General features: G+C 38.6%; 1 protein-coding gene across 7 annotated transcripts in view; it reads right to left on the reverse strand.

The window, feature by feature from the left end:
* Positions 1-20,041, reverse strand: part of diaph2 (diaphanous-related formin 2) — a 444,655-nt gene that overhangs the window by 306,790 nt on the left and 117,824 nt on the right. For all 7 annotated transcript variants that reach the window (XM_084132527.1, XM_084132524.1, XM_084132525.1 and 4 more), the window contains 4 exons: positions 7,397-7,471; positions 7,214-7,283; positions 6,415-6,551; positions 3,096-3,204 (listed from right to left, as the gene is read on the reverse strand). In XM_084132527.1, coding sequence (XP_083988653.1) covers positions 3,096-3,204; positions 6,415-6,551; positions 7,214-7,283; positions 7,397-7,471 — 391 coding nt within the window. The remainder of the gene's footprint in view (positions 1-3,095; positions 3,205-6,414; positions 6,552-7,213; positions 7,284-7,396; positions 7,472-20,041) is intronic.

The raw sequence follows: 20,041 nt of genomic DNA on the forward strand, positions 1-20,041 counted from the left end.
GCGCATGGAAAAACGAGCGCGCCGCTTCTATTATGAGCGCGCTTGCCGCGCGCCATTTGAAATAACGTATCTGCACGCGCAAAAACATCAGCACCACATCAGCAGCAGCACCGCCGATCGCCATCAGCGCTTTTATGAAGAGGACGCAACTGCACGCGCTTCGGGCATGCACGCGCATCAAGTACCGGGTCTGAGAAAACCTGGTACCGTGACGTTTAAAAAAAAAATAGTACCGACTTGGTACCGAAGTACCGGGTCTTTTGACAACACTAGCTCCCTCTATATCATATTGTTGTCTTCTTTGCTCTCTCAACAGCAACACAAAGATTAGGGATTTGGTTAATGAATGTGTGAGAGTGGCTTGTTGTGCTTGGTCACAGATCAGTGCAGGTTGTGGAGAATCAGAAAATGATAAATACAGTTGTGGTGCTGCATTCTTGCCCTTTTGATTCAGTTCCTCTGAGACCAGATTGGAGAATGCAGAGGAAAAAGTAAGAAGGGAAGATGATAAAGTAACCCCCTCTCAAGAAGTTTTTTTTTGTTTTTTTTTGGTTTGTTTGTTATTTGCTAGTTTCCAGAGCTCCAGGTTCTTTGTGTGACCTGGTTGGGGCTGATTAGGGTTTATAATACACCTCCCGTTCCATTAAAATAGCCAGCAGCTAGCTTCCATCTTGTGGTGTAGGTGGCTGGGTTGACAGAAGACCACAGAACACAGTGAGGAGAGGGATAGGGGGACTTTGTTTACATGTCAAGCTGAGCAGAGGTGCAAAAGAGCTTTGAGTGACAGATGTGCCAATTTCTACCTGGCTCCAGCATCAAACAGAGCATTCGGAGTGTAGAGGCCTCACGCACTGACTGACACTAAACAGCAGATCTATATCTGCTGCCCTGGGCAAGTTAGAATTCTACTAATTATTTGAAATAAGTGAAATAAAACATGAGGGAATATACAATTTAGAAAACATATGATGTTTATGTGTGTTCCACTTGAATAGTCTGTGCTCTTTCTAGAGAATAACAGACACCAAATTCAAACACATGCTAAAGAACCTACCCATATAAAACATACCACCCCCCCCCACCCCCCCCCACCCCCCCCAAAATAATAAAATAAATAAAAATAAAATGTAATTTAAAACTTTTAGAACTTAATTTAGATCTAAATTTAAAGGCACACTATGCAAGATTTGTACCTTAATATAACAGCTTCAAAATCATTTTGATGGTAAACAAACTCGTAGTAGGGCGAATCATCCCGATAGCAAAGCAGGGGGGGACGCCGCTGGCAAAACTAGCAATGCAAGTTTGAGAGGTGGCGTCCTGACAAATCTCGCGAGAATCACGACTTGCTTTACGGCACAACGTCACATACATCAACAACATGTGAAGCAGCCTCTATGGAAGACACTAGCACGCATTTCAGACGTGAATCATGGCAGAGTCGACGAAGAAAACAAAGAAAGCGCGGTCGGAGGAGTGCAAAGACCATAGATATTATATAGAGACTAGATGCCCTATTGGCCGCTGGGCACTGAGAAATGCAGCCGCCATCTTAAACCGGTCGTACTCCTAGTTTCGTTGCGTGGCAGCAGTTAAGATGCCAGAGCACTGTGGACCATTTTCCTGTTGTAATCGGCGGACCATCGCAAATAGGGCCCGGGGGATTACTTTTAACATTACTGTACTATTGGTTGTATTTTGTGAATAGAATATTACCAGATAATTAAGAAGCAGCAAGGATCTTTGATATTACTGTACTGAAATCGTAGCCAGCTAACGTTAGCTAGGCTATGTTTACTGCACCAGAGAGGTGGGGTAAAGTAATAATTACAAGAGCTTCTCGGTTATTTTAGTCCCGTCCGAATGTGCCATCTCAGTAATCATTACGGACAATGTCAGTAAAGATTGCGGCGACTTTTACCTTCTGTAAAAAGGTCCGGGAAAATTACCTCAGGTAACATTTATATTAATAGACGTGCGAATAGACCCTCTGTAAATCAAGTAATTTTGTGTTTAATAGTAGTTTCCTGTGGTTTTTCAAGTATTGAGACGCTTGAAAAGGCATTCAGTTGCGTTCTAGACACTGGGAGAAGTCTCCCCCCAAGTGTTTTCTCCCTCCCTCAACTCAAGTGTTTTCCACACACCATTCAGATCAGAAAGTTCGAAAGCACTTGTTAGAGGCACGAAACTTACTTTTAGAGCTAGGTAAGTGCCTATTACCAACACAATCCAATCTGAAGTTAATTCACACATTGTTCGACCGGACATAACTGTTTTATATATATATATTAAAAAAAAAGGTTATTTGTGTTTGCGCACGTGATATTAGGAAGCAGTGTAGTATACACATACGTTACTTCAACTATCTGTTTCTGCTTCTTTATCATATTTATAGTGTGTGATTTATAAAATACCTTATATTCTACATCACATATTTTGGACGTCTGGTCACTTTATATCTTATATCAGAATATTATATTACTGTTAAGCCTACTATGAATATTAAAATACGCCGAACCATGTGTCCTGTATCATAGCTACATGAATGACTTTTGCAGAAAAAAAACCTGCGTGAAAATCAGTTCGGTATTCAGTTCGGTATGATTAATTAAATGCGCTGACAGCTCATTGCACCTGCCATACAGATTACACTGAGTGGAGCGGGTGACCGGTCTAAGATGGCGGCCCCACGGCTCGACCGCGCCAGTAGGCAGTAGCGGTCGATAGGGCGTCTATCTATATGATGTATATGGCAGAGACGGCTCTGCTTGAGTGGTACAGTAAAGTTAAATACAAGTACTCCACAGCGACTCTAGGGGTCGCTGTTTGAGAAAAACGGAAAATGCATAGTGTGCCTTTAATTCAATAACTTTAAATTTATAACTTTATAAGAAATTAAATGTAAAATTTAAAACAAAACGATAAGAAATGCTGCTGTATTTTCATTCTATCAGAGCAAACAAAAAGGTATCTATGAAAAGTTTGTCTAAAATAAAGAGTGCAATGAATTATAACATGCAGTAATAAGGTGGAGTGGCAGGTGGGGAAGCACAGCTCTCTGACTCACTGTTTCTTGGAAAAGGCAGCACACTGACCTGTAGCTGCTGGGCTTCGTGGTTCTCCAGCCCCTCCACTATTGCAGCAAACCTCTCCTTATTATTCCTCTCTGCTGCAATGGTCATGGCTGCCAGGATCTTATCCAGACTAAAGGAAAACAAGACGACAGAAAACAATGTGTTTATGTAAACATGCTTTTTATCAAGCAACGACCGTGACATTAGTTCAGAATTGCAACACAAGTTGGTCTAAGCTCGCAATCTCAGTCTCGGACGTTCATGCAGGGGACCTTAAATAATATCACAAGGCGCGTTTCCATTACAGATTTGCGCAAAACTTTTGCGATTTTTTCTAAATGTCGACAAAAAACTATTGCGAAATGACGGCGTTTCCATTAACCGATGTTATGCGACTAAAACTTCATTTTTATCCTCTCGCGATAAGTAAAATCATTCCAAAAACCATGGCAACAGACGTTGGTAGGTTTATGTACTATATCCCAGCCACTGCACTAGCCATTATTATTAATCGAAGGAGATGTATGTGTGTTTTCAAAGCATTCATGGTAAGGAACGACCCTTATTATACTTGTGAGCGGCACATATGAGGTGTTTCTGGGTGTTTCTCCCTCATTTCTGCTTCGAGGTCTTGATTGTGGCATTTATTTGAGGTTTAGAATCCATTATTCCTGTAATTCTTTTGTCTTTTATGGATTTAATAAAGAATTCTGTCTCGTATTCAGTCCAAACATACCGCGCCATCTACGTCAGGTGACCCGTAAATGCGCAAAAACTGTTTCCATTGCAGTTTTGCGAAATATTTCTTTTTCGAATTGCCTGAAAAACCACCTCATGCGAGCGTAAAAACTTTTTTTGCGATAAATGGAAATTTTTGCGAAATCGACATGTTTCCATTGGGCGTATTTTCAATTCGCAATTTCAATTTGCACAATTTGTAGGGTAATGGAAACGCGGCTACAGATTTTATGTAGATTTTATAGCCCATTGTGGGTGAGCAAAATCAAAGCAAGCCTAATGTTATCCATAGTAATAAGAGGGACCCTTTATTCTACAGTATGTGACGCTGTGTAAAAAGCAGCAACATAAGAGAACTGAAGCAATGTGTTTGGACAGAAGTACAAAGTGTTGGTGGGAAAGCAAATTAAGGACTTCATAAGGTCCCATGTCTGTTTTGCTGACTCAAGAACTGGTGGATTGCAGTTCATGGCTGAGGGAAAGAAATAACAGAATGCATCATAGACAAAATAATAACAGCAGAACAAACCAGCGCTTGTGTAAAAATAGCCTATTGAGTAAAGAAACACACAGTCTTAACTGTGTAGCTTGCCATCATGTCATTGATCCTGCTCTCATCAGATTAGTACAGGGGGGGACACCTCACTGGAAACTGACAGAGTTACCTTAACTTAAAGATAGTTCACCCAAAAATGTACTTTAAATAGAAAAGAAGATTGTGATTCATTTCAGTTCTGATCTCATTTCAATTAATTTTGATACCCATCCAGATATTTAAAACTCTCAAATAATGTTATAGCACATTACTATATCATTAAAGTTTAAAATGAACATTATGCAGGTTTTTTTTTATTATTATTAAAATAATAATGTTATAATAAATTCTTCAGAACTCAGAATAATAATTTATTAAAATTATTTGATCTTACTTCGTTTAATCTGTCTGAAAATGCCGCTGATTGGTAGCAATACAATGCGGTAAATATTTGATCTTTGAGAATTTTATTGACAAACTCATCATGAAAGGTATACCCTAGGACAGTGTTTCCCGACCAAGAGGCAGTGTTGCAGATTGGGCGGGTTCTAATGTGGTTACTTTTGATTGGGCTGGGCGGGAGAAATATGCTTTGGGCAGGTGAAAAAAATTTGGCCAGCTTTTTAAAATGGCTGGCGCTTTTTTGTGTAGTAATGTGATTTTAATAAATTCGAACACATGTATAATATAAAAAGTATCACAGAAAAGTAATCTATCGTGTAGACATCTACATATTTTTTCCTTGACATGACCCTTATTGGTTCAGTTCAACAAACCAGGGTCGGGTAAGGGAGACCTGTCAATCAATTTGTCGTCTTTTTATGTGGGTGAGAGGTGATAACTCATTTGAGCGTGATAAGGGAACAGATTTTGAAAGTGAAGCCATATATTCAAGTGATCCCAGTGTCAAAGTTGCAGGGTAAAGAGTGGGAGAGTGACTCTCAAAACGTGAATTACACATGTGTTGGGAGATGACTCGACGGCTCTTAGTAGATATAATTGTAACTCTGAAATCAGAGCACAGATGAATGACTTCACAATGAATCAAATTGAATATGGGACTATACTACTCCTGTTCAGCGTCGTGTGCGCACTGGCCTGACCAGGATATCAGCCTCTTTTAAAAAGAAGATATTTTGAAGAATGCCGGAAACCAAACAGTTGACAACAGCCATTGACTTCCATAGTATGGGGGGAAAAATACTATGGCAGTCAATGGCTACCGTCAACTGTTTGGTTACCTTCTTTTGTGAAAAGTAATTATGAAAGAAACTCGTACAGGTTTGGAACAACTTTAGGGTGAGAAAATGACAGAAATTTCATTTATGGGTGAACTATCCCTTTAAGTTCACTTTTTACATGTCTCGTTACCACAAATCGGTGTACCTTGCTCTGTCGTGGAAGAAACTGCGACACGAGAGAAGTTTCGAACAACTAGGTGTAAGATCCGCGTTTTGTGATCCAGGTGATTAAGTTGTAGTCGTGAGTGGGCTGTACAGAGTCTTTCATGCTGATTCAAACATGGCTTCAGAATAAGCTACACCTGCTCAACTCCTAAAGAGGGCTTTGATGTGACAGCACCAAACATAAGCCAGTGTCACTGCACAGCATTTGAGGGGGAAGGAGCAAGTTTCGACACTAAGTGGGGTATCAACGTTTTTACAGCTGTCACACAGATCTGCACACCCTCTGATCACCTACACACCCATAAAAACACTAATCTATTCACCTACCCCACACCGATTCACCCAACCTGCACTTAGCATGTGTGCATGAAACTGTCTGTGTGTGTATGAAACTGTCTGCGCGTGTTTGCCCATACAGATTTTAGGGCTAAAGGTGCTGATCGGCAAATAAAAATGGTCGGCTGCACCAAACACAGTTTCTTGATTACTTAACAACAAAACTAAAAAAGCATGCATCGCATTTTATATAAAAGAAATTATAATCTATTTCTTATATCAGATATATTTTTACTATATCTGATTTTGATACCATAAAACTATCAGTACATTTTGGCATATGTCATTTTTATGACACAAAATGGGATTAAGATGATGATCTTACATGTTCTCCTCTCCGATGATACAAACAGCTGACAGAATCTTGACAATTTCGGTCATCATATTAGTCTGTTTGGGATCAATCGCCCTTGCGAGGAGGAGAAGGCTTCGCTCGTCCCCCAAAATCCTTTGGAGGCCATACTGAAAACAAAAAGACATCTCATTTTATTGCACATTTTAAATGGAAACATTTTGCAATGGATAATGTCTTTAAGCAAACAACTTGTGTATGGACAGATTCAGGCTCCTCTCTGAAAGAGAGACAATTAAGCGGGTGTAGATATATTTTAAGATTAATTCATTTAAATCAGGACAGAACAGCAGGGACAAATAATCATATTCCTGCATATTTGTCTTCCTCATAGGGTGTAATACACTACACTTGACCACAATTTGAGCAAAACAAAGAATTCACTGTGTGTGTGTGGGGGGGGGGGGGGTATTATAATAATACTTATTTTTTAGTATTAAATAAACAAATACTAATAAAAGTAAAATAACATTCATTTAACATGGCTGAGGTATAAATTAAATAATATCAATAACATTTAAGCATGAAAGCAGCTTTAAAAGATTAAATCTGATGATTATCTGGAGTTGAATGAGCTTCATTTGTGTTTGCTACTGTTTAATAAAGCAGCAGCATTTCAATCAGAAATATGTTATTTCTCAAGGACAAGGAGTTGGCATGATTTCATATAATTTTATATCCTTTTTTCTTTTTCTTTTTTTTACAATTGGTAAGTGTGGGATACAAAATGATATAAACTACTTGTGGTGGAGCTTTCAAATTCTAAACACACCTTATTGTTCATGAAGGCCTTGAGGCACTGAATGAGTTTGTGCTGGTTCTTCTTGTCAATGTTCTCTTGCCTGAGGAAAATAAAATTAGTGAGTAAAGAGAAAGAGTGTGTGAATGAGCAATCCATAAGCACTGAAGAAAGAGAATTTCTTAAGATGATATTAGAAAATCCAGCATAACTTACAGTTTCTTGTCAAGAAGCCTCTCCAACGCATCCAAAAGCAGTCCGAGACCCTCATGGCCAAAGTTATTCACCCAGCTAAAGACAGGAAATGACAGGCAAAGGGCTCCGTTAGAATACATAAAACCCGAACAAGTTCATTAAAGGTTAGTAAAGTTTGGTTTGAAGATGAACTGGGTTACAACACAACTCTGGAAAAAGTGGACATTTTTTGTGTTTATTTTCCCATCCTTAATATTGACAAATAGCACAGGTCATTGTGGCACCTGTAGCAACACATGCGAGATGAGTCAGACTCTGTTCCCTCAGTAAAATGCTACCTGTGACAAGAACATGAAGAAATATAGAGAATTTTCCACATATGTGTGACCACATGAAACTCCAGAGGAAAGAACAACATATTTAAAACAGGTTCATCTAAAAACAGCACATTGCAAATGAAGTGAAGACGAATGCAAATGAGAGAATTCTTTGTGTGTGGCGCCTTCAGGCAACTTGTGTAGGCCATGCACTCCAACAGGAAGATAAAGCAATGCATGAGAGATAACAGTAAAACCAATAATGGATTGTGTAAGATAATTGGCTATAAAACACAATGTATCTGGAGACATTAAAAGACCTGGGGGAGGATAAGAATAAAGCGAGAGAGAGAGAGAGAGAGAGAGAGAGAGAGAGAGCGAGAGAGAGAGAGAGAGAGAGCGAGAGAGAGAGAGAGAGAGAGAGAGAGAGAGAGTATGTGAATGCATTTAGAGTGTGCTATTAAAAGCGGCAAAGATCGCAGACGGCCCCAGATTATTGTTGTTCAACATTCACTACCCGTTAAAACATCACGCTCTTACTTGATCTGGACAAACTGAGCATCATTAGAAAGATTTAAGACTCCAGCTTCGGTTTGCAGTGACATTAATTTCTTAATTTATGACAGGAGTGCAAAATTATTAATCTGTAATGTTCAATATTTTGAATAGGATTCATCACTCATAATTCATTCAATCACGTTTTCTCCGGTTTATTTATGTTCACATACATGCAAAATACAGCATCCGTCAGGGCTCTTAGTCCAATGGTGCGCATATTTGGAGAAATAATGATTTGTCATCACGTGTTTGTAAAATATGTCATCATACAGAATAACATTACTATTAATTTTCCACTGAATTAGGCTATGCGATCTGAAGAGCTCAAACAGTGAACACAGCAAGCTCTGTCTCTCCTCTTCCTGATTTGCGTCAGTTATGATCTCAGCGCTCTCTCATTCGCTGTACAACTGTCAATCATCTCACGTGATTCAACGTGGCAATAATCCTGCCCTTCTGAGGTCCTGTACACTTCCTCATTCTGACCTCTGTGACAAACAAAACTAAAGACACATCTCTTCATCTGAAACAAGAAGCTAATAAATGCACGATTTCAAGTATTTGTGGTTTGTGTGTGATTTTTCATGTGATTTGGGGTATATGAATGAAGAATGTTTACAGTATACATACTAAGCAAGGTGTAGCCATTAGCTGCATATAAAATGCTAAATATACTGTAACATATTTAAACATCTTTTTTTGACTTAAAACCATTTTAAACCGCGACCGGAATATGATACAAATACTCGATGGTGTTTTAAAGTGAGCTTTAAGTAAAAGTGTAAACCTGTGCTGCAGGAGCTTTTCTATTCCATAATCTAATTTGTTAAAAGAATTCATATAATGTCCCAAGAATATTTTTATTTTTTTTTTTGTTTTCTAACAAGACTTAAGATAAAAGGTGGATTATTCATGTATAGTGGGATGAAAGAGGTGTAAATGGCCAAGCCATAAAGCCAGAATAACGGTTATAATGGCTGAATTCAAACAAAAGAATAAGGATAAAAGAATAATGAAGATTAAGTCTCATCACGGCAGAGGTGTGAAAGGTTCGTCGATTGACTACAATAAGTATGAATGGGCCAGTTCTCCTCGCCAGACATTAGTCAAAGACTGTAAATGGGGCATCTTTTATCATGGTTTACATCTCTTGTTCTTAGTTCCAGATTGTCAATAAACCCAAATACATGGGGCCATTTGTTGCTTTAAAGGGGGAACTATTATGCAAAATTCACAGTCCACAGTGTAATAGTCAGCCTATAATGGTAAAAATTCACCTACTCCTCTTTTCTTTTTCTTTTTTTATAATCCCCATAAATCAGAAACAGAGTCTGAAAATACGATATTCCAGATTTCCCCCTATTGTGATGTCACAGTAGGGGCAAGCCCCACCCATGAATGGTGTTGATCTAACCTATTAGCAAAGATCCCGCCATGAGTGTCACACAGTCTGCCATGTTTATATCCTCGCTTTAACACATATTAATATAATGTCTGCGCCACAAACATGACAAATGTTTAGTTTTTTGTATAGGTCCCCTTCAAAGGACCATAAGTCAATGAGTTACTACTTTCTTTTTGACAATCATAGTGTGCAATGCAACAAGCATATTAAAGTCATTTGTATGAACATATATGGTCACACAAGACCCTCAATTAGGGATGATGTCTGTAGCCTAAGGCAGTTTCAGAAGGCTAAAATGCACTTTTTCGCAGATCTGCAATTAAATTAGTCTAAAATTAAAAAGACAGGGGCTCACCATGCCATTATTCAAAATTCATTACCGACCTACCAAACTCAATTTGAAACATATTACCATTTGCTGTACAGTACATTATAATGGCCTGATTTGTTAATAAAACATAACAGTATAATGTGCAAAATTTATAATCATCTGTTTACAGGGGGGCTTCTCGTTTATTGTTTCCAATTTTGCCTCATCACTTTTCAGCTGTTTGTTGAAAGAAAAACACAGTTTGAGGCCGATAATGAAAAATGAGATCTTCGGGAGCAACCTTACCTAGCCTTGGAGTATAAAAGCAGTGCTGCTGTGGAGGTGAGTAGAAATGAGGGGTGCAAGCATATCTTATTCACTTATAACAACAGTGTGGGTTATGGTGTCAGTCTGCAGTAGATGAGTGTTGAAAGCATGAGGCTAACATCTGAGGTAGTGTGGTGAGACCTAATGAAACCTTAGCCAGCACTGACATTGTGCCGCTGTGGTCATGTCACTCAACAAGAGCAACAAAACTCTAACCGCATTCAAACCAAATTACCAAGCAAACAAGATTTTACAGAGAGATGAGAGAACAGCTCACGGTCAAAGTTTTACATTGCAGTAGTCAACACTGCATTTGTAGGACAGCCTAAAAAGGATAATTCACCACAGGTTCCCTTTAGAAAATTTCTAATGGGTTTATTGAACAACAGTTTTTGATTTATGAGTGAAACAAAAGGTCTATGATCATCATTAGGATGCAGAAATAGTATAATTATTTTGAATAATATTTTTCATATAAATAAATCAAATAAAATTAATATTTTTAACTGTATATATATATATATATATATATATATATATATATATATATATATTGTAGAACAAATCATGCAAGTCTCTTCAAGTTATGTTAAGAAAATGAAAATAAAAAAATAAAAAAATTCTCAAGAGAACCCATGGTTCCAAAACATCGATTCTCTTCCAGGTTTTAGAACTACAAATTGAACAGTTCTAGAAACTTGTAGTGCAAATCATTTACATTTAAATTAAGAAATTACATACAGCTACGCTCGCAACACTAACAAGCATGAAAATGAGAGGAAATCGCTCTTTCAAAGATAACCACGTCAGTCAGACATGATTGAATTTAAGACACCAGAATGGAGTACTCTCAGAGGCTTTTTATCACTCTTATGGCATCTTCTCTCAGTGGATAGAGGCATCATGCATCAGTTCAACACATTTTAGATTAACGCAAGATTACTCATTAAGCAGGATAAAAAAAAATCTTTATGTGTCTTTCTGTCTGTCCATGAGTCTATGTCTTAGATTGCCTGCCAGCTTTTCATTGAAACCCCTGAGTAAACATCGCATCATTTCCTGTCAAATCAGCTAATCAGTGACCTACCCACACTCTGTGGCGTGGATCCAACGATTTGATTTAGACTTATTCATGAAATATTGATTGAGATAATCCTGGAGTTAAGCGGCAGAAAAGCCAGCAGAGTTACTTGACATGAGCACAAATATTTTCTGGGTTAAATTAAATGTGCACGGCCTGTTAAAGAATTCATATATTTATAATAGCATTTGTTACATACACATGCTACTAAATATAATCAATAAACTGGCAATTCTTTAACCTTCCAGAGCATAACACTTAACAAAATAATAAACAACGTTTCTACACTTCTTTCTATGATGGTGAAATATTCATGTTTACAGTAGCAATGACAAAATATTTTGAAGCCAGTCAAATAAAAAAATAAAAATAAAAAAAACGGCAACAGTTGTGACAATACGGGTTGTAGTGCAATCGTAATTATGTTTGACATTTAATTTGAACATCACATAGTGAACTGCAAATGCATGTGAAAAATCATTAATGACCATCAGCAGGAGTGTATTGCATAACCCCACTTGACGCTCTAAAAGTCGGTTAACAGCCTTACAATAACGGCAGGTTATTCGTCTGACCTCTTGCCTTTATTTTCTGAACCTTCCAATGTCAACCAAAAGCCTGGCTGTTGAGTCTGACATTGTTATTGCACTTGAAGAAGATCTAGAGTGTTGTGTCATTGAGAACACTCTAGGAGAGCAATGCCTTTCAAATTGTATTAGGGCTAAGCCATGGATGGTCTCATTCGGCTGCCCGTGGCCTATTCAGCACTGCTCTATTCCACTCGAGGCCCTCTGCTCCTAGCAACAAATTGCTCTCAACATTTCAACCCACCACTGAGCACCAGAACAGTTAGTCACTGACTAAATATTGCAACTGAGGCCCTTCTGCTGTTCATGACAATGTCCATGACTCTGAGCGATGCTGAAATCACAGGGAGGCCCATGGCAAGGCTGAGAAGAGATTGAGTACAGTATTTATGTAATATCAGGACAATTGATAAATAGATAGATAGATAGATAAATAAATAAATAAATAAATCCAACCGGGAAAAAATAGGCTACTTATTATAATGTGACACATTCTTCCTTTCCTACAAAATTCCAACAAAGCCTTTCAACCCATTCTTAACCTGTCTTCATGTTAACTGTAAAATCTAACATGGATACGGCACATTCGTGCTTAAAGGCAATGATATACTTGTGGTAAACAAAAAAAAGGTCAACATAAGAGTCACAGGAAGATTGGACTGGAAAAAAAAAAAGAGCAAGAAAACATTATAATCAAAAACAGGACAAAGGGTCCTCAAGTATAAGCTACCAACTTAGTAACCAAAACATTTCAAATTAATTATATATTTGAAACGTTTCCAGTCAGTTCTTCATTCTGCTCTAATGAAGACATTATTTTCTGCCCTGCTGTTTATCCCATGGCTGTTATTTTGATGACAAGGCAAAAGTTTGCTTATCACTCCCCTCCCTCCATCCTTCTCTTTGGGTGAACATGCAGGAGAAAAGTCGTAATTATCTGAGGGTAGTGAGTGATGGAGGGGTAAAAAGGGAATGAAAAAATGCTTGGCTGATTTCATCACAATTGTGAAGTGGACAGACACAGGCGGCCTGTCTTTTCACAGAGCTTTTTGCAGACGCGTGACAGACACTGGGTTCTGATGCGTTAAACGGGGACTGAACCCAGTGGCACACTCAAAGAACAATATCCCTGGTGTCAGCGTTCTGTGATGTGTCTGCCACACACTTTAGAAGGAAGGCACTAGGGCAAGAACCTGCTCTGTTTAAAAGAGCCGCTGTTCCATCTAATGGCATTTGGATCCCAGCAGGAGTCTCAATACAGCCACATTGACTGCAAATCAAACCACATCAATGCCAGCTCCACTTCTCTATGGGATTGTAGGCTGTGAATATAGGGTCATAATAACAAAGAAATCGCAGAATGTGGCAAAAGTGTGTGTGTGTGTGTGTGTGTGTGTGTATGTGTGTGTGCGTGTGTGGCCTGGTAAACCCTACATTATGGGGACAAAATGTCCCCACAAGGATGGCAATATCCGAAATCCTTGTTCGTGTGGGGACATTTTTTGGTCCCCATGAGGAAAACGGCTTATAAATAAAAAAAAGTTATGTTTTTTTGAAAATGTGAAATTGCAGAAAGTTTTCTGAGATGGGTAGGGTTAGTGTAAGGGAATAGAATATACAGTTTGTACAGTATAAAAATCATTATGTCTATGGAAAGCCCCCATAAAACATGAAAACACTACGTGTGTGTGTGTGTGTGTGCGTGTGTGTGTGTGTGTGTGTGTGTGTGTGTGTGTGTGTGTGTGTAAGGAGTGTTTAAAATGGCTGGGATTTTAACTTATGACTGATCATTTAAGCAATTAAGCAAATACAAGTTTTGGAATGTCTTCATTAATAGTGGTTTTCCAGAGGGTAGAACAAGCAAAGCAAAGTAAACCAAACACAAAAAGACTCTTGAAAGTTAGAAATGGACGTTTTCTGTCTGCTGCCTTTGACATCACAGCTCAGGATAGTCGCTAATGCAAACAGATGGCTTTCTCCCGATATTAGAATCCTCCTTGTCCATGTCTCCCGGTCTTTCTTCAACGCTTTCTCAGGTTAATGTGCAATCATTTTAATGATCATTTTAATCATTCTTGTGTTAGTGCGAATCAAATCAGAGTTTAATTTCCTGTGCGTTAAAAAGTTCACTTGAGCTATGAGGGAGCTGACCCGATCTGAGCCAAGTGGGACAGTTTAACTTAATACACCAGAGGCCATAAATATTTTAGACTTAAATTCAAACATCTGGTATTATTGATCTGGTGGTGAAGTATGTCAGAGAGCGGGCAGACAGAGACAAGGGAATCAGTCATGACAGTCACCTCGCATGCTAATGGATTAGCGATTCCCCTGTTCAGAAGTCAATGGTGGCATGTGTGTGCTCACTGCGGCTTTTCACGCTGCCAAAGGACTGATGTGGGCTGTCACTCAGAAACATGTAGGTCACCTGCTCCTCAATCTCCTGACCCAAATAACTCGAGTCAAAAACATCAGATTCACAGCGTGCTAGAGGAAAAATAAACCTATAAATACTCTAATATGGAGCACTGACATATAATCTATCTATATCACACTTCCTTGCAATGCTTGTCATGGAATTACGGAATTGTAATACTCGCACCGAAAATAAAAAAACACACAAAAAAAATCCATATTAGACAGATCAGTCTACCACAGTATGTAATTTCAGCATGTGAGACACCACCAAAAACCTCCCTAAAAGGTGAGAAGGCTTGACAAAACAATTAATAACAAGAGAGGATGTGGTGAAAATCACAGACAGCCCAAAGATATTGAATTTAGCACAGCAGAATACTAATTTTCCCCATGTACCTGTGCAATACCATTTCTCACTTAAATCAATATGGAATTCAAATCAGATATCTGAATTATGTATGCCTTGCTGCAGGGCTCCGCAGATACGGCTAGCTTTGAGGTTAACAGATGGTGGCATAAAATGAAATGGGCATCCCGCTTAAAATATACCCAGTCACGAAGGACATTAGGATTGGTGGGTTCCTTTACTGCCTCGGAAAAAGCTCTTCAGTGGTGGCAGATGTGACCACTGCTTCTATTAGACCCACTATAACACAGTCTTGCACATATACAAAAGGCTTGACAGGGCATGCAGGGCTATGACAGCTAAATGTGTTATCAATAATCTTCACAAAGCAAATACAGTGTCTATTTTTTACAGACAGCTTAGCCACAGTGTCAGGGTACCAAATAAGAACACGTCCAATCAAACCTCGGGTCTAACGGTAGAGATAAAGTAATTAGTAAGTAGCACATATTTACACAAATTAAAGCCAAAAATAACTTTACTTAGGAACTTATTAGCATAAAAACACTGCAGAAAACAGTTGTTAAAAACTGTTACTTTCTTCATAAGGCCATTATGAGTCAAAAACCCTGCAATCTCATGTAGCTGTACAAGTATGAATTGATAATTTGTCCAACTTCAGTCCTTTATTTCTCCTTGGCGCAAGCTGGATCAGGGGAGCTGATCCAGAGCCTGAGGGCCAGAACCAGGTTTCTAATAGAGAGAGAGAGAGAGAGAGAGAGAGAGAGAGAGAGAGAGAGAGAGAGAGAGAGAGAGAGAGAGAGAGAGAGAGAGAGAGAGAGAGAGAGAGAGAGAGAGAGAGAGAGAGAGAGAGAGAGAGAGAGAGCAGAAACTAGCCACACAGCATGGGACAAATGACTCTAGCAGAGCGTCGCAAACTTGCCCACACTCTGCCGCCACGCCAATGCAGACAATTTATTTCACGGACCGACAGGTGAAGTTCTGATAACTTTCTTCGGATAACAACATACAGTAACTATAAATATGTTCGAAGTTTTACCTTAAAATACCCGGAAAGACTATAGCTAGTCTGCTTCCACACTCCTGACCTTGACGGTGAGAAAACGGTCTAATACAACCCAGGCACACAAAGTAAAACAGGATCAACTGACAACACCCAGACAGCTACTTCCCAATACTTATACACTATTAATTAAAGCAGTCTTTTGAGAAAGAATTGAGCAATAATTTAAAATGTATTCTATAAAATAATAAACGTTCACTTCACAATATCAATTTTAGCATTGCATGAGTGTACTGTCTTTCCTTCATACCTGTCATCAGGATTTATCTGGAGAAAATATATCGAGAAATGTCAAAATAAATTTATAAAATCAATTATGTATGATGAACAAGGGTGTCTAGTCAGGTGTGTGAAATAAATAAAAGTTTAAATGGCAGGCTTGCATTATAAACAATGTCTGAAAACTTCCATTGCCATCTCTGTCTCCTGACATTATTCATCATGACAGTTTGGCTGCTATATTATATTATATTAATACAATTCCTTTAAGTAGCCTTTGTAAAACATACGCCATGCCCAAAAACACGTACAAACCCAGAGCATTCAATATGGATAAGTTATTGCATTTGGCCTTGTTTTCAAGTACTAATATTTAGACATTGTATTAAGCTCTGTTCCAAAACCTAGTGAGATTCGCTAACTACTGCTTACATCCTAACTAGGGCTGGGTATCGAGTTCAATACTTTTTAGGCACTGACCAAATTGCCTCAAAACCATAGAGTATCAAAAAATGTCTTGTCGTTCATTACCAAATTTCGATACCTAAGGGGTTAATCTCGTCAACTTCAGTGAGCCAATAAGCATGCAGTATGATTGGCTGTGGCCAGAGCTGTTGTGAGGCATCAAGGAAAAACACTATGCTGGTTACACCCAGAGACATGGCTCACACGTGAGGCTGTAGTGTGTAAGCGTCCTTATCCCCATAGATGTAAAAGATCAAAAGTGTGGCTACACTTCACCAGGCTCGATGCCAACAGTGCGTGATACAATATTTGCAACAAGATAATTGCTGCCAAGACAAATTTGATGAAGTACTTAGTGCACAGAATAAACTTGAGAGCAGAAAGTGGCTCCATCTTCGACTGAACTGAAGCTCGCCTCATAAATGAACCGAAACTCAGCATATAGGCTACCTGCCTCACAGACATGAGAAATAGGCATATAGAAAACGTTAACCCCCTGGGGTCGGCGGTATCGCCGGCGATAACAGCTCGCGTTTTTCCTTATCAGTGCAATAGAGAGTCTAAATACTCTGTTGACTTTGATCTTCCATACACGTTTCATACATCAATCGATCGAGTTCTGCCTACTCTCTGTCAGTGCAGTCCATTCTGAAACGCGTCCGAAAATGAACTGTAACTCAGCGAATACTCAGTCAAACAGGCATACAGACACACAGGCATGAAGCTTGAACAATTATTAATAAACAATTAAAATGTCTTCTTGATATTTTTCCCTGACACATTCATAATCATTAAGCTACTTTAGCAAGTGCTTTGCAGCAAGCTTTATGTGTGCGCTTGAGTGTGAGGCATATATTCCGCCCCCCAGTGGCCTATATGAGTCTTTGAAAACATAAAAACAACTTTTTTTTTTTTTTTTTGGTAATGTGTAATGTAATCTTGTTAAAACGGATTTCATAAAATTGGTATTGAAAAAAGTATCGTTCAGGACCAGTATCGAAGTCAAGGTATCAGTATCAAAAATTTATGAATGATACCCAGCCCTAATCCTAACCATCAAAGAACCTCAAAAGTGACTTGACACTTTTTGACACTAGAGACTCGACTCCGTATTGATAACTATTTTTAAATCATTAATTTTGCTATTGAATAAAATAAAATTGGTCAGAGCTATGGTGCAGTGGTCTCTCGCCCAACAGAAGAAAAAAATACATTTGCTTACAGTGCCCTCCAAAAGTTTAAAGTGCCCTAGGCAAAATGAGGTTTTGGACAACAAAATTCTTTTTTTTATTGGTGTAACTGCATTAAAGTAACTTGCGATTGAGACCAGTAATAATATTCCCTTAGACATGTTCCCTTAGCAAATAACTGGAATAAAATAACTAAGTTGAAGTAATATAGCTAAAACTGAAAGAAATAGTAATTAAAAACAACAAAAAAAGACAAAAGCACATACTGTAAGAGTAAAACTGAAACTAAAATTAAAATAAAAACTGAAAATATAAAAATTAATTTTACAGCCAAAATATTAATAAATACTACAAAAGGATATAAATAATACTAAAATAGCAAGAATTGAAAGATAATTAAGGTTAGTGCACAACAGACCAATTAGAACAGTTTAGTGTTGGTTTCAAATCTTTTTATTATTATTATTATTATTATTATTATTATTATTTAATAAAATATGTTTGCATTTGTGTTGTCCCTTGTCAATGCAGTCATCACAAAATAGTAAAGATTCATGCTGATATTGCCCAAAACCCCACTTTGCCTAGGGCATTTCCAAACTTTAGTCAGGCATTACTGTATATATGTTGCCGCAGTGTATTATGGCAGAGCATAATAAGGACAGATGTGTGACCGATGAGCAATAGATTGCCATCATACAAAGTAGCAATACAGATGGATGTGCACTTCTTAGTAGACTGGTGCTTAAAAGAACACACTTTGCAACACCTGGACTGTGATTGTTTCATAGTCTACCGTTCAAAGCCTTGAGTAGGGCTATAGCCTTCAGGATCTGAGGCTGAACGGATTCCTGTTAAGGAGTATCAAATCTTCAAAGGCACTAATAAGCCCATTACCTCCCGCACATGTGTCCACGGGTGCTCGGCAAAGGATGGCCGCATAGGCAGAATGATGGATTCTCAGGCTCTACGGGGCGGCTGGTAGAGTCAGCACATCTTCACTCCAATACACATCTCTGCTTCCTCAGGCTCATGTCCCACACTGCTAACTACAACACACGGCTAGCTTACATTCAAACCCTACACAGCAAAATAAATAAATAAGTGCTACTTCTAAAAGAACCCTCTAGGGAAAAAGCATCCAGCTCCACCATGAAGATTTGGACATAATGAAAAGTTGGAGCCAAGTTCAGGTTTGTCTGATTTTCTCCTCCACCTATCTTTGAGCCTGCAGATTCAATATGGAAGTCACAGCAAGGATTTCAAGTGGAGTGTAAAAGCAGAGTGTAAAACCAAGGGCTTAGCACCAGAAAGTGAAAAGTGAAGGCAATGGGGCCATGTCGCAGGCGAAACGTGAATTCCTATTGGTAGTGTATTGATGAAGAATCAGCGCAGTCGGTACGCCACCGGAGATCTCTCACTGCTCATCTATGTGCGGAAGCGTAAGAGCCATCCGAGCTGTTGAAATGGATGACAAAGCTGGAGGGTTTTATGCATGAGTGGGTGTTAAGAAAGTTCTGGATTACTTCTTGCATTGTATTATTGTTTCTGCACTACATTGCACGCCTGTGGCACTGTTTGTACAGCTGCATCAGAAAGAAATAAAAACAGAGAGAACGAAAGCATGAGAGAAGCAAGAGAAAATGGCTGCCATTAGTTACAGTGCATATTAACTCTCCATAAATGAGGAAATAAGACCCAATGATTATCTGTTAGTCTGCATTTTGGCAAGTTCGAGAATTCAGAGTTAATGAAACAAGACTCCAAGTGTGAGAGAATGATGGATATATAGTGAGAAAAAGCCAGAAGATGAAGAAGTGATTTTAGTCTACCAAAATGAGCAGAGGAGGATTGAGAAAAAAAAAAAAAAAAAATAGGCAGGGGGAAGAAAGCGTGAAATGTTTAAGGAAGATGCTGTATCCGCCCAAAGCGCAGCCATCTGTGTATGGATGTGTGAGGCTGGGAGCTCCACACCTGTGAGGGACTACTGGGAAACGGGAGTCTTCTCCAGCCCAGAAGCCACCTGGGCAGCAAAACAGGTGCTCAGCCCAGACAATTAAACTATTACATAAACACAGGTTAACCAATCATAGGAGATTAAGAAACAATGACAGTGGCTCAACTCTTCTTACTCACTTATTTTCTGATATATATATTTAATATATATTTTCTGAATGTTCAAAACATCCTTGACTAAACTGTCTAAAATTAAGCATTATTGGAAAAGACTATTCTAGGTTCAGTACAAATTAGGCTGAGTTGACAGGATTTGATACATCTGTAATAAGGCTGATTAAATCATTTTGGCTTTTCCTTTTTAGATTATTTAAAAGCAGAAATGTGAAGCTTAAAATAAACA

Source organism: Abramis brama, assembly GCF_963993115.1.
Source record: "Abramis brama genome assembly, chromosome: 13".
Classification (NCBI taxonomy): domain Eukaryota; kingdom Metazoa; phylum Chordata; class Actinopteri; order Cypriniformes; family Leuciscidae; genus Abramis; species Abramis brama.